Source organism: Octodon degus, unplaced genomic scaffold, assembly GCF_000260255.1.
Source record: "Octodon degus isolate 3935 unplaced genomic scaffold, OctDeg1.0 scaffold00025, whole genome shotgun sequence".
Lineage (NCBI taxonomy): Eukaryota > Metazoa > Chordata > Mammalia > Rodentia > Octodontidae > Octodon > Octodon degus.
The window spans coordinates 751578-766480 of NW_004524601.1; the positions used below are offsets into that span (position 1 = coordinate 751578).

Consider the following 14903-nt stretch of genomic DNA (forward strand, 5'->3'; position numbering starts at 1 on the left):
CATATTTACACAAACGAGGCCACCTAGCAATCACCAACTCAGAGACTCAGCAAAAGTCCTGCAAAGCCCAGACAAATACAGTAATTAAGAGGGGGCAGCGTTTGGGGGAGCCAAGAAACCAGGTCAGACGCACACTACGCACGCGTTCTGTCACATTTGTCCCGTCGCGGCACGCGAGGCAGGTCTGCAGGGATCGCACAGCATGTAAGCGAGACCCCCTTTTCTGTCTTAGCTCTCAGGCCACTATTTGTCACTGCAGCAGGGCAGCACATGGCTCCTGGACCACAGAGGCCCTCTTAGGGGTCTCTCTGGAAGACAAGAATGTTGGATGGTTCATAATTTTAGTCTTTGCTTCTTCAGATAGCCATTCCTGCCCAGCACAGAATGGGCACAAGGGTATCGGTCTTAAAAGCCAGCCTTACCAACTCACTTTTTTTTTTTTTAATACACACACACACACACCCACCCCCACACACACCCTGTTGTGCATTGTCAAGCTAGGCTTATCTATCTAGCCTAGGATGCATCAGACATGTAAAGCAAGCCCCACACCCCTAGCATTAGACAACAATCATCACATCACCTAACCTCGGCTTCTTTTCTGAGCCTTTTACCTGGCCCAGCCTCTCCTAACTTCTCTGCACCACCTTTTCTACTTAGACTAATTCACAATCTTCCAGTCGAAGTTCAAGACGTGGGGCAACCCCTTTAAAACCTAGTCTCCTATCAAACATTTTTAAGGTGGAGGGGGTTTCAAAGGGTACTATGGCCGAGGATTCAACTATAATTGGCAGAAATGAGGTAGTTCACTTGATAGGCTATGTACTCCAAATGTTTGCTGTCCATAGTGATAAAAACAAAACAAAAAATATTCCTGCTATGCAGACCTGGAGCTGCTGCTGACTTATCCCTGAGATTGCTCATGTACCTGAGATAATACACATCTTTTTGTTATCTTTTTTTTGCGGAACCGGGGATTGAACTCAGGCCCTTGCGCTTGCCAGGGAAGCACTTATTCTATTGAGCCATACCCCCAGCCCCTAGAAATATTTTCATTGGTTCTATGTTTTTATAATGAAAAACTTTTGAGATATAGTGAGTTTTCAAATAATTTTAATGACTTTAATAGCTATTCCACAGGCTGCAGGGATGGACTAAGTGCCTTCCTAGGCAAGTGCAAGAACCCAGGTTTGATTCCCAGTACTGCATGCTGAGCCAGCCCTACTCCCAGGCATGCCGAGCAGGACAATTACAATAATTAATATATTGCATGTTGTCTTCTTAGTAGTTATTCATAGTACATGATATCTTGTCTAAACACTATTAGTACAAATCTTTCTTCTCATTGAGCTAAGAGAAAGTAGCTGTATATTTATCCTATTTTGTATATATATAGATATAGATTTTTTTCACTACAAAATGGTCCTTCATGGGCTGGTGAGATGGCTTGGTGGTCTAGAGCACCTATTTAGAACAAGCTAAGCTAAGCGAAACATAGGGACCGCGGTTCAATCCCCCAGCACCGTATGCGGGTCGTCCCCGCCCCCTGGTGGGCTGAGCTGGCCACACAGGCACACACACACACACACACACACACACACACACACATAAATAAAAATTAAAAAAAATGGTCCTTCATTTATATTCCTTTTTTTTTTGTTTAGTTTTGTCAGAGATCAGTATTCCTTTGCCATTCAAATATTTTAGGTGTGTGAATTCAGCAAAATAATCCAATATAGTCCAGTAGTCCATAATAGTAGTGAGTTATCCACAATGAAGAGAAAGCAAGGAGAAAAGCTAGGAAACATGGTAGGGGCAAAACCATACATTTACATACACAAGATGGTTAAGGCAATGATCCTGAGAATCTCCATCAGGTTTTTGAAACTAGCAGTTAGTTGGTAGGATTCTCACCCAGACTAACTATGTATGCTGATACCTGTGAACTAAGCAGCTGCACTGAGGACAGCAATGTGTAGTACAAGGGCCGTGCTGGGAATGCCTGTCATTGTGGCCTTATAAATGTGCGCTGCTTCTAATGTCACATCGATTACTACTATACTCTCTCTCTCTCTCTCTCTCTCTCTCTCTCAAGTAAATGTTTAAAAAAAGTAATAAAAACAAGAGACAAGAAAAAAAGTCATAGGTCTATCCTGTTACGATGTTGAATGTGGTTAGATTTCTAAATTTCTTTTTTTTTTTCTTTTTTTGGCGGAACCGGGGATTGAACTCAGATCCTTGCGCTTGCCAGGGAAGCACTTATTCCACTGAGCCATCTCCCCGGCCCCTAGATTTCTAAATTTCTGTGTGTCCTTTTCTCTAGCAAACGCTAAGACAGGGCTGTAGCTCACTGAGCGGGTCCTGGGTTCAACCCTTAGCACTGTGGGGAGGGGTCAGGTTCCTGGGTGAGCATGCGGAGGAATGGAGACTATGCACGTAGCTAGCACCAGGGTTGGAGGGATTTATGCCACCTCTACACAGCACGGTGCCATACACTGTCAAAAAACCCCAAACCCCCGAGCGTGGTGGAGCGGGGGAGGCTGAGGCAGAAGGACTGAGAGTTCAAAGCCAGCCTTAGCTACATAGCAAATATAAGGCTAGCCTGGTCTGAAGCACAAGAACTTGTCTCTAACAAACAAAACTGAAAAAGATGGAAAATAACACAAGTGTAAAAATAAATTGTGTAGCATTGTGGAAGAAATGAGTTGAAATATAAGAATTGGTCACTTTTGCAAAGGGACACAGTGGAGCAGCCAGTTGCAGTGGCATGGAGCTGTTGCCGCGTGGTCAGGAGGGTGAGGCGGGAGCTCAAGGCCAGCCTGAGCAACGCGCTAGACTTTCTCTTAAAAAGACAAAGCAGGGCATGGTTTCACACACCTGCAATCCCAGCCCTCAGCAGGCAGGCCGGGGTACGAGGGTCACTGTGACTTCAAGGCCAGTGGGGGTTACAAAAGTGAGTTCAAGGCCGGCTTGAACTACAGGCTGGAGACTGTGTCTCAAAAAAGATCCCTGGCAAAAGAAAGTCCTGGAAGGATAAAAATAGAAACCAATAAAAATAGTTACTTACTGAGAAAGAGTGCCTGGGCATATAGCCCCGTGGCACAAGCACCTGGCTGGCAAGCGCAAGCACCTGCCTGGCAAGTACAAGCACCTGCCTGGCAAGCGCAAGCACCTGCCTGGCAAGCGCAACTTGAAGGTAATGTAATATAGCAATGACTCTTAAGCAATGTATTTTTTTTTTTGAGTAATGTAATTTTGAGTGCAACGTGTGTGTGTGTGTGTGTGTGTGTGTGTGCAACTGGGAATTGAACTGAGACCTTTGCACTTGCCAGGCAAGCACTTATTCTACTGAGCCATCTCCCCGGCCCATAATTTTGAGAAGGATTTGTTTTTTTTGGGGGGCGGGGGCTGGCTCAGGCTGCCTTAATGGCGGGTCTGGTGTGACATGTGGAGCAGGGGATCGAACCACGGTCCCCTGTGCCTAACTGAGTTTGCCAAGCAAGTGCTTTCAACAACTGAGCTAACCCACAAGCCTGGCTATTAATAGGACATATTCTAAAGATAAAACACTTTAAATTGGACAGGAGAGATAGCTCAATGGTCTAAGTGCCTGCCTGGCAAGTGCAAGGACCTGAGTCTGATCCCTGGTGCTGCATGCCGTGGTGGCCCCAGAACCTGGGGCCTGCTATGCTGGCCCTGAAACCGGATGTGGTTGTGCACGCTTGTAATGCCAGCAATGGGGAGGCTGATACGCGAGAATCACTATGCGTCTGAACCAGGGCCTGTATAGCCTTTTAAATAAGTTTTAAAACTTCAAATAAATCTTTACCTCCCTCAGTAAGAAAAAGCATTGCTTAATTACTTATTTAGTATTGATAGGTGTAGACATTTATGCTTAATGGCCTAGTGTGTAATGACTAATCAGATCAACGGTGAAGGCGCTGCTCCGAGACTTACTGCAGGTCTTTCCATGACATGGGCTCACGTGTAGGCTGGCTGGTGCCCGCACGGTGCGGTGCTGCAGTGTTACGTCTTGGTGTGCATTGTAGTGCTGCGTGGAGGAGTTATGCAAATAAAAGCACAGTCATCAAGTGACTTTACCATTTCTTCTTCTGAGTACTGTATTTATTTTTTTTAATGGCAGAAGGATTTTTTGGGGAGCCCCACTCAGGATGCCTTCAGGGCGGGTCTCGTTTGGCTTGAGGATGAGGCGATCGAACCACAGCATCCTGAGCCTGACTGCTTTGTTTCAGCAGGCCCTTAGACACCTGAGCTAACAGGCAGCCCCGAGTACTGTATTATAATGTGCAGCTGTGTACAATTCCTCACTTGGAGACCGACTCATTCAATGACCTCTCTCAGGGGCAGAACTCAGTCATTAAAAGAGGATATTCCCTCTTTCAAACAAATGCACCCTTTGGTTTGGACTTTTCAGTAGGTTGAACTATGCCGAGAGTTTAGGGGTTTAGCGAATGTCGTCCCTGCCCTGCCTGGCACTGCTTACCTCTGGGAGGTGGGTAGATGGCTTGTCCCCTCAGTGCTCCCTTGGGGGCTCCTGGCCCCCAAGCAACAGGACCAACCAGCCGAAACACCTGGAACTCAGCCAAGGCAGTCCCTTCTGACTGCCGCGCTTCATGTCCCGTCAGCGCTTTCGACAGTGACGGGAGCACAGTGAGGCTCGGCGGCTGCAGGGAACCTCCGTATGTAGGCCGAGTTGCCCTCTGCAGCGATTTCTTCCCATGCTACGTGGTTTCTCGAAGCAGCTCTGTGAGCAGGGCTGCATTCCCTTCAGCGTGAGCCGACTGCGATGGATGGATGACCAGTGCACGTCCACAGGGCAGGGCAGCAGGGTGGCGGGGCGGCCAGGCAACTCCGCACCGATCTGCTTGGCAAAGGGAAGCAGAATGGCTTCTTGTGATGCGGTTCAGGTTCCTTTCTTGAAGTGCAGTATTAAAATTGTCTGGAGGATTTCCCAGGCCTTTCTGGGACAAGATGACTTTTCTCTGGCAGCTCTTCTTCTCGGAACTGGCTGTGGCTGTCAGACTCTGTGCAAGGCTTGGCAGAGCCAGCAACTGCACCCTGGGACAGCTCTTGGCATCATGATGCTGAGTAGACTCACTGTTTTTTGAGACAGTTTCTTGACTTGCTACAAAGGAAAGTGTCCGCCTAGATTGAGCTGCCTGGGAGTGGTGGGTGAGGCTCCTCCGTGCTCACCCTTTCCTGTGTGAAGAAGTGGCAGGGAGTGTCTGGGGCTCGTCTCCTTACCAGCAGGCATCCTGTGCTGTCAGGAGTCCCAAGACTGGACCTGGAGCAGCAGGCACCTTTGAGGAGGGCACGGCATGCCATCGTGCGCAGCGTGCTCCTCGGAGGTGGAGGGTGTGCAGCCTCTGCGTGGTGCGAGCAAGGACGGTTCCTTATGTGCTTCACTGGAGACAGGGTCTCACTGTGCAGCCTAGGCTGTCCCTGACCTAGGCTGTCCCTGACCTAGGCTGTCCCTGACCTAGGCTGTCCTTGACCTAGGCTGCCCTTGAACTTGCAGCAGTCTTTCTGTTTCAGCTTCCAGAGTGCTGAAATTGCAGGTATGTGTCACTGCCCTCGACCTGTTAATTTACGTTGAATTCTTGAGAATTCTACATGATGTATTTACCCTAAATTAACTTTTTTATTTTTATTCTTCTCTTTTAATGTATTTGGTTATTGCAGGGTCTCACTCTGCAGCTTGGACTTGTGGTGATCTTCCTGCTTTCAGCCTCCCCAGAGCTGGGATTACAGGCATGTGCAACCATGCCTGGACTCTGGCCAGCTCAGCCTGCCCTGGGGGCAGGGCTGGCACAGCATGTGGTGCCAGGATCAAACTGTGGTCCCTGCACTTGCCTAAGCAGGCACTTTAGTTCGTTGAGCTATCTCACTGGCTCTATTTTTAGTTTTTTTTTTTTTTTTTTTTTTGTTTTTTTGTGGCAGAACCAGGGATTGAACTCAGCTTGAGCTTGCCAGGGAAGTGTTTATTCCACTGAGCCATCTCCCCAGCCCCTTTATTCTTAATTTAATTTTTTTTTTCTTGTTTTTGGTACTAGGGATTGAACTCAGGACCTTGGACTTGCCACGCAGGCGCTTATGCCACTGAGCTATCTCCCCAGCCCTAATTTTATCTATACCCTAAGAATGATCAATTTGCATCCTAGGTGTAGGATCTTTGGTTTTGAAGAATACAAATCATGAATCCACACATCAAATGACATGTTCGTTCTTACTCACTCAGTGTTGTTGGCAAGGCTTGGTGGCATATACCTGCCTGCCTATAATCCCAGTGCTCTGGGAAGCTAAGGCACGAGGAGGATTGCAGGTAGTCCAACCTCGGCAACTCAGCAACGTAGTGAGCTCCTGTAGAAGTAAAAACATTAACAAAGGGATAAAGAGGGCTGGGGATATAGCTCAGCAGCATAAGTACCTGCGTGGCAGGCACAAGGTCCCGAGTTCAATCCCTGGTACTGAAAAAAAAAAAAGGCCTGGGTATGTAGCTCAGTGTAAAGGCCTTAAGTTTTATTCCTGAGGGGGTGGGGGGCAGAGAAAGAGAGAGAGAGAGAGAGACAGACAGACAGACAGACACAGACAGATATGGCCCCCCCCCCACTGGGTCATTCAAATTTAAAGTTTTTACAGAGTCTCCCGGCCATGTAATTATCTACGAGCTGCATTCAGTCTGGAGCCGTACTTGTTGAACATGGAGTTCATTCTCACCGATGATGTTGATCAGGCTCCTCTCTGCAGCCATGTGTAGCACTGCGCTGCCAATGGGCTGCCAAAGCCTGAGCCAGGGCTGCAGTGTGCCTGCGAGCAGACCCTCAGGAGGTCTTCCCACCTCTTCTGCTGGCTTCTACATCTCTCAGTGTCCCAGAAGGCAGGGGAATGGGTGTGTGGCCACCAGCTTGTAGGCAGCCAGCGTGGGACGTGGCACAAGGCTATCAGGGCTGAGACAGGCTGTGAGGCCTGGGCACTGTGGAGCCAGTGGGAGAGGGGTCATGCGTGGACACCTCCATGCCTTCCCCGCAGCCCCCACTAGAGTGGAGGGTCCCAAGGAAAGGACCTGTACTCCGCTGGGGCAGGCGTTCACACATGGGTGACTACTGCCTGGGAGGTAACAGGAAGGTGCTCTTTGGAGGGAGCGTGCCTTGCTCCAGTGGTGGCAGGGAAGGTCATGGGGGTCTAGTCCTGATCCTGCAGAGGTGGCGCGGCGGCACCCCAGCCCATCCCAGCGTGGTGCTGTGCAGAGGCAGGGGTGCATGTGCCACTTGGCAAGGCCTGGCCTCTGGGCCCTAGGAGGTGGAGGAGCCTGGGAACGCTGTCTTCTGTCCCTGGCTGTTCTTACCCGTGTCTTCTCCATGTGGGAAGTGCTGGCAAACATCTACTGTGTGTCACTCCAGGGAGCAAGTGACCGCAGCGCTGCTGTTCATGGCTCTGGGCTTTCCTCCACAGCAAAGAGCCAGAGCAACAGGGACCCAGGCCTCGCTGGGACGGGCAGCTGGCTGCAGCCACGGGCTGAGAGGAGGTAGTGAGGGCTGGAGAGGGACACAGGGCCCCCTCTCCAAGATTGTCACGGTGTCCCTCCACCTGTTGGGTCAGTGAGGCCAGCTGTGACTGTGACAAGTGTGTGAGGGCGTTGGGACCAGCTGTTCCAGGTGGAGAAGCAGCTCTGAAAGGCAACGGCTTCCGTGCGCCGTGAGCTCGGGCGGGTGCAGATGGCAAACACCACAGGCTGGGGCTTGAAAAGACAGTTTATTGCTCGCTGCTTGGGAGGCCGACGATGCAGCCTGCAGCACCTGCAGAGTGGAGTGTGGTGGGGCTCCTTTATTGCTGACAGCGGTGCCCCCGTGCTTTCGGGGTCACCTGGAGGCCCCAGCCTTTTCCCAGGGCAGAGCCACTCCCCACACCTGGTCAGGTTCCAGTGTGAGTGTGGGGACCAGGCATACTCTAGGGTCATTTGGAATTTTTTCTTTAGTACTTTTTTTAAATGTATATTTTTAGTACAGAGCCTACAGGGTCTCACTACACAGATTGGAAGTAGTGATCCTCCTGTTTTCAGCCTCCTAAGTGCTGGGATTGCAGGCAAGAGCCATCATGCCTGCAATAGCATCTCAGTGCACCTGGGGGCAGGGCTGGCACCGCATGCAGGGGATTGAACCCCAGTCCCTACATCTGCCTACATTTGCTTAAGCAGATGCGTTAGTCCACTGAGCTATCTTGCTGCAGGCACTTATTTCACTGAGCTATGTCCCTACCCGTTTTTTGTTTTTTTTTTTAAATCTACTAAACTTCATCTTTTAATAATGCTATTGAAGTCACAGAAATGGGTTCTAACAGAACTGGCTTCAAATGTATCTTTGAGGAAGTACTTTATAAATGTCCATGCTGACCAAATTTTAGGGCACAACCCATAGGAATGATTTATCTTTGTAAGCCTCTACTTTCAGTGCTTGGCAGTCCTTACCAATGGCAAAGGATATAAAAGTAGCCCCCTTGCCCTCGATGTGCCAAGTTTCTCTCTCTCTCTCTCTCTCTCTCTCTCTCTCTCTCTCTCTCTCTCTCTGATAGGATCTAGCTATACAGTTCAGGCTGGCATTAAACTCACTGTGTAGCCTGGCTGGACTTGAACTCTGGCACGCCTCCTGCCTCAGCCTCCTGAGTGCTGGGATGACAGGTGTGAGCCACCATACCTGGATGCAACAAATATCTTAAAAGGACATACTAGATTTACTGTCATTTAAAATGATAAAACAAATTTCTCACACTTTATTAGATCGTGCAATCAAGGATTTATTTGCAGAAGAGCTTTGAAGTTGCACTACTTTCAGCTTATTTCTCCCCAGCTACTCCCACGCTGTCCCGGCTCTGCTGCCCTCGGGTAGCTGTCTGCATGGCTGTCCTGCTGGTGACCTGCTTCAGTCTCCTTTCTTCTCTCTCCGGCTCCCTCCCTTGGGTCCTGGTGGGCCCTCCCAAGGTGGCAGGTGCACCAGAGGCCAGATGTCCCTGTGTCCGGAGAGGACGTGCATGCCTCCTCCTGCAGCAGTCTCCGCCAGGAGACCCTGAGCTGTGGATTCTCCATTTTCCTCCTGACTCTGCCAAGACAGGCCAAATTGATCCACAGACTCCTGCTCTGAGTCCCCAAAGCTCCGCTGAATTCCATGGATCCTACATGTCTTCTTCTTTTAATGTTTGTATTTTTATTTCTGTGGTGCCAGGGATGGAACACAGGACTTAGAGCACCAAGGTCAGCGTACCTCCCTGCCTTATAACCGCACTGGAGTATAACCCTGGTTCATGCTTCGTTTCCTCTGGGCCACCCCGTTCAGTGTGCAGGAGACGCAGCCGCCCCACTTCCAGAGTGCTGACACCAGGGCAGCCGCTTCTCACCAAGGGAACCAAAACCCGCAACAGGGTTTCGTGATGATGCACTGCAATGTTTGTGTGCCTTCCCCTCACGTCCCACAGGAGGGCGAGCTAGTGGGACGGTCAACCTACACGTGCAGACGCCTCCCTGTGCACCAGCTGCAGCGCACAGGCCTCGGCCAGGCTTGGGGACCAGGACAGTCTGGGCAGTCACGAGCTTCTCCCTGCGTGCTGCCCGTCAGCATGCTTGGGGCTGTGCAGCCGGTCAGTGAGCTCAGCTGGACACGGAGAGGAAGAGTTTGCTTGTGCAGCAGTCTTCCATGATCTTTCCAGAAGAAAATCTGCATGGATGCTGCAGTCCTTTCTGGCCTCTGAGCCCAGGACTCTAAGTAATTTGTAAACAATGATTCATCTTGTTAAAGTAATTAGGCTTGAATCATATTTCTGAATTTTGTACCTTATGTTCCCACAATAGTATAAGAATATCTGCTTGGAGTTATGATTAAGAAGCCATCGTTTCACCTGGAAAGAAAAACAGAAAAGAGAACAGTGGAAAGACCAAGCGCACCCGCCCACAGGCCTCATGCTGGGAGGAAGCGCAGGCTAGCAGCGATGGGAGAGCGGCGGGCAGGCGGGGGGGCACGGCGGGCGTCACCTGCTGCTGGCCCTCCCGCCCTCGTTTATAAAATGGGAAGCTGGAGGACCTCAGAGGCTTTTCAAGACTTTTTAGCAGGGAATTAAAATGTTATGGGGGCTTCACACGTAGATTTCAGTGTGGTACGAGTTTCTTTCCATAAGGTCAGTATTTAACTCATGTTGTGTGAGCGATTGTGCTGCGTGGAAACGTGACACTTTGGCACCGTGTGTAAGAGATGAGGGTTACCTTCTTGGAAGGAAATTCACATAGGGAATTTGCTCTGCTGATGCAGTTTGAAAGAAACTCTGACACAAAGAAATGATGGTAGGGCTGGGGGGTAGCAGGGTGCTCTGAGCACCCGCCCGGCAAGCGCGAGGACTTGAGTGCGAGCCCTGGTATCGCATGCCTGTAATCCAGTGCTGGGGAGGCTGAAACAGGAGGGTCACTACAAGTCCAAGCAGCATAGCAAGACCCTGTACTAAATGAATAAATTAATAAAAAAATTTAAAAAATAAAAAAGGAGGGGCCGGGGAGATGGCTCAGTAGAATAAGTGCTTGCTTGGCAAGTGCAAGGGCCCGAGTTCAATCCCCAGTCTCAGGAAGAAAAAAAAAAAAAAGGAATGATGGTAAATAGTAAGAGTTCTAGGTGTGTTTTTGATTTTTACAATTCATCTTACAATGTGAGGATGGTTTTTATTTTTAATGTTTGCACAAAACTTGACTTTTTAGCTCATTTTTAGAGTTATCTAATTTATTAAAATTGTTTTTTTTTGTTGTTGTTGTTTTTTTTGGTGGAATTTGGGATTGAACTCAGGCCCTTACGCTTGCCAGGGAAGTGCTTATTCTACAGAGCCATCTCCCTGGCCCCTCATTTCTATTTTTTGAGGTAGGGTCTTGCTATGTATTTCAGGCTGGCCTTAAACTCCCTGTGTATCCTAGGTTGGTCCCAAACTCATAGTGATACTCCTGTCTCAGCCTCATGAGTAAGGGGGTAACAAGTGTGTACCACCAAGTCCAGTTATTTATTAAAATTTGGTGTTTACAAGCCTGTGTCCATGTGTAACTGCCTTTTAGTGGGTTCCACGTTGCGCACAAGGCTACGCATTTCAGGTACCTTGTTTCACATGGTAGAGTGTGCACTGTCTTATCACATGGACTTGAAAGAGAGTAAAGAGGCGGGTGATCTGCCCTACACTCCTTACACTGTCTTTACATTTCCATTTTACAAAATTGTGCAGGTGTGGGCCACCATGCCTGGCTCAGTCTTCATACTTTACTTTCTCTTGAAGAGCTGTAACATTGGTGACAGCACCCGACCTCGGACTCTCATCTGCAAAGCCATGCATGCTTTTGTTAGGGGAGTTATTGGGTGAGAGACTATGTGGCTGCAAGCCTCCGGGAGCCCAGCTTGGTGACCACAGAGCTGGCTCCCTGTTTGCTTTGGGATGAAGTTGTCATTGTTTTCTTTCTGAGTAATTCAGATTACATAGCTTACCTTCCAGCAGGTGACAAGATTATGCTATTGGGATGGACCAAGGTTTCACTGTCCCGGGGTCATCTCTTGGGATCTGGAAGGAAAGCACAGAAAGCACTCACTTATGTGGCCAGCACTCAGCATTGTGTGCGCGCGCGTGTGTGTGTGTGTGTGTGTGAGAGAGAGAGAGAGAGAGAAAGAGAGAGAGAGAGAGAGAGAGCTTCAGATTTTGAAAAATTTGGGTGGGTCGAAGCAGGATCCTGCTGGCTCGTGGGTGCTCAGGCTCTGATGTGCTTTTTGAGGGACAGTTCTTAGAGGATGGAGGTTGGCCTGACACACTGTGGTGGATTGCCGGCTGGTGGTCAACTTGTGACACCAGGTTGAACTGAACCAGCGTGGTGCTGGTGTGGGAGGCCCACCTGAGGGCTGTTGTCAGCAGCGTGAGAGGCAGAGCCGGAGAGGCTGTTGGGACTCTGTTAGGGATGCTGCTTGGAGAAGCTGTTGGAGCTGCTGGCAGCCGCTGGTTCTCTTGGGCTATTCTGCTGGAGGACTTTGTCACGCTGGCTTCCTTAATGAACCTGGCTGTTCTTGTCAGGGGAGCTCAAGACCTCACTGTTGCTGAGGATGGCTGCAGTTCACTTTGGGGCACTCTGGTCCTCACTTTGAATATTGCTTCCTGGCTCCAGAAGGGAAGATGGTGCACTGCTCAGCCTCCTGGAGAAGCTCGTTGTGTTGGCTTTCCTGATGGGAGCTCAGCTGTCCTCATCGATGGAGGAGCTTGGGACCTCACTCTTGCTGAGCATGGCTGTGGTATTTTTCTAGGGAGCTCTGGTGCTTGCCTTGAACGTTGCTTCCTGGCTCCAGTTCAGATACCTCAGCGTGCTAGCACAGATCCTTCTCCTGGTGGCGTAGACCTCCTAGCTTGACCACTGACCTTTGGGCTTTCTGAGGGCAAATCCATGAGGCGGGCTGGCATGAGACCTTGTCATGAGCCCTAGGACTCCAGCTGGATTACGCAGGACATTTCTGTTGGACACAGGCCCTCAGGTAGATTATTTGATCTGTAGTATGTGGACAGATTTCCCGCACTCTTTGTATAAGTGATTTTTGGGGTGATTCATTATAACATAATCTTATACCAATGTGTCCTGTATTGTATTATTCCCCTTGCAGACCCCAGCCACAACACACGTGCTGCACACGCTGCTACTGGAGATGAGGTTCTTGTCTTGAGATGCCCGTTTCAGCTGCCTTCTTCGCTTCCCAGGGGTGAATCCTGGGAACAGCACATCCAGAGAGAGCCCTAAATCCTAGACTGTGTCTGGGGGGCTGGAGCTGTCATGCCCGGGGCTACCCCAGCCCACAGCAAGAGGATCACCACCTGGAGTGCTGAGCGTTCGCTAGTTAGACCCGAGGGCAGAACCACCCATGACCAGCAACACTGGTGGTCACTGCTGACGGATGTGCTCTCCTGGCTGCAGCTGTGTGGACGACCCGCCTGGGGTGGGGACAGTCTGCCAGGCTGGCCCTCTCTGCTGAGCCGCTCCCTGGCCCTGTGTACTCGCAGCCAGTTCATCAGGACTTTTTGGCCACTGGGGACAGCAGGACAAAGGTTTCTGCTTTCATCCATCCTTCCCCGAGTCTCCTGGGCAGCATTGTCCTAAGTGTTGAGGCTTGAAATCCTTGCTGTCTCTGAGTCCTACAGCCCTAAATATTTTTTAAAAATGAAATTACTGCTGTACGGAGAAGTCTTGATTTGTAAGTGTTATTTGTCTTTCGTATGTCTTTAAGGGAAATTTCCTTATTTCTTGTGGAATTTTAAATGACTGTGCAAAACACATTTTCAAAGCAACATATTTTTTTACCCATTACACAGTAGTGAGGTTTCTGGCTACCTCTGGGAGCTGGTCCTCGCTGAACATCGCGGCCACCAACACCTGTCATTCTCACTAGCACAGGGCAAGGCGTCCCTTGGGATGGGTCAGCCCCGTCCCAGGATGGCATGCATGCTCCCAGAATGCGGGATACAGTTTGCTGAGTAAATGCTCCTTCAAGCGGATTTTAGGTTTTTAGTAACAGAAACACATCTCTTCCAATGCCCTCTCTTTGTTGAATCCAATTTACCCATGAAAATGAAGCTTCTGGTCATGAAAGTCCTTACTTATGTGGGCCTCAGTGGGTCAACTTGATTTAAGGTGGAAGCCTTACTGGTCTGACCACACAGAGGCAGGGCTTGAGGGGGGTGTGTGGTGAGGACTTTGACTCTGATGTTTACAGAGTGGCTCACAGTGACGCAGGACTTTCCCCTGTGTTACTGGGTTTAATTCCAACGGAAAAGTACTGAGTGTTTGCCCTGTTTCTGTGTAGGACATAGGGCTGGGAGGGCGTTATTTACCTTGTGGCTGGGAGGAGGTTGTTGACAGAGGACGTTTTGAGCTTCCCAGGGCCTGTGCTGCAGACTGCTGATCAGAACAAATCTTGCTTTGGCAGCGGCACTCAAAGCCCATATGCAAGGGTGTGAGTATTTAAATTTCTAAAGAAACTTTTTAAACAGAGCAGAGTGTGTACACCAGTGTTCCTCACATATTTCTTTCTTTCCTTTTCTGCATTGCTGGAAGAAAAGCCAGGGCCTTGTGTACACCATGTGAGGCCTGAGCACTGAGCTTCCCTCAGCCCCAGACCATGTGTTTCATTTTTAGAGTCACGATGTAGGGCCGGGAGATGGCTCAGTGGAATGAGCGCTTGCCTGGCCAGTGCAAGGGCCTGAGTTCAAGCCCCGATTCAAAAAAAAGGAAAGAAAGAAAGAATTCTAAAGCCACAATGTGGCTGGATTGAATGCAATTGAAGTGTAGGTTTTGTATGCTCAGATGCCCTCAAGGTGCTTTGGAGTGGGCATGGGTGCTTGTGAGCTGGAAGCTGTGGTCTGGGGAGACGAGGAGGGAGGTGCTGGCTGTTCCTTGGCTCTGTGGGTCTGTGGGTGTCCTCTGCAGGTGGGCTGTGGGTATCCTCTGCAGGGCATGCCCCAGCACATCCCTGTCCATTCTGAGCCATGAGCACTCCCATCGGAACAGTAAACGGCTGTGAGGGCCGCCTGAGCCCAAGCTCCCGGGCCCAACACTGCAGGCCCCTGCTCTCTCCTTTCTGGGTGGAGGCACAGGTTGCCCGCTACACACAGCCTGCCCCTCCGGTCGCTGGCCTGGTTTGTGCTGCTCCACCAGCACAGTCATTGGACCTCTGGTCACACTGAAGCTGGCTCTCCCACCATGAAGTCGTGTGAGCCTGTGGCAGTGTGCAGATGTGTGTGCACAAGTGTGTGCTGAAGGGTAGAGGTGGGCTGGGTGTGGTCAGGGGTCTGCAGGAGTGTGTGCTGGAGGGTGCAGGTGGGCTGGGTGTGGTCAGGGGTCTGCA

General features: G+C 50.0%; 1 protein-coding gene across 2 annotated transcripts in view; it reads right to left on the reverse strand.

The window, feature by feature from the left end:
* Positions 1–8795: 8795 nt before the first annotated feature.
* The window catches only part of LOC101570622 (aldehyde oxidase 2-like), a 56773-nt gene continuing 50665 nt past the window's right edge, over positions 8796–14903 (reverse strand). For both annotated transcript variants that reach the window (XM_023712382.1, XM_023712383.1), the window contains 2 exons: positions 11517–11589; positions 8796–9906 (listed from right to left, as the gene is read on the reverse strand). In XM_023712382.1, the coding sequence (XP_023568150.1) occupies positions 11536–11589 (54 nt within the window). In that variant the 3' untranslated portion in view covers positions 8796–9906; positions 11517–11535. The remainder of the gene's footprint in view (positions 9907–11516; positions 11590–14903) is intronic.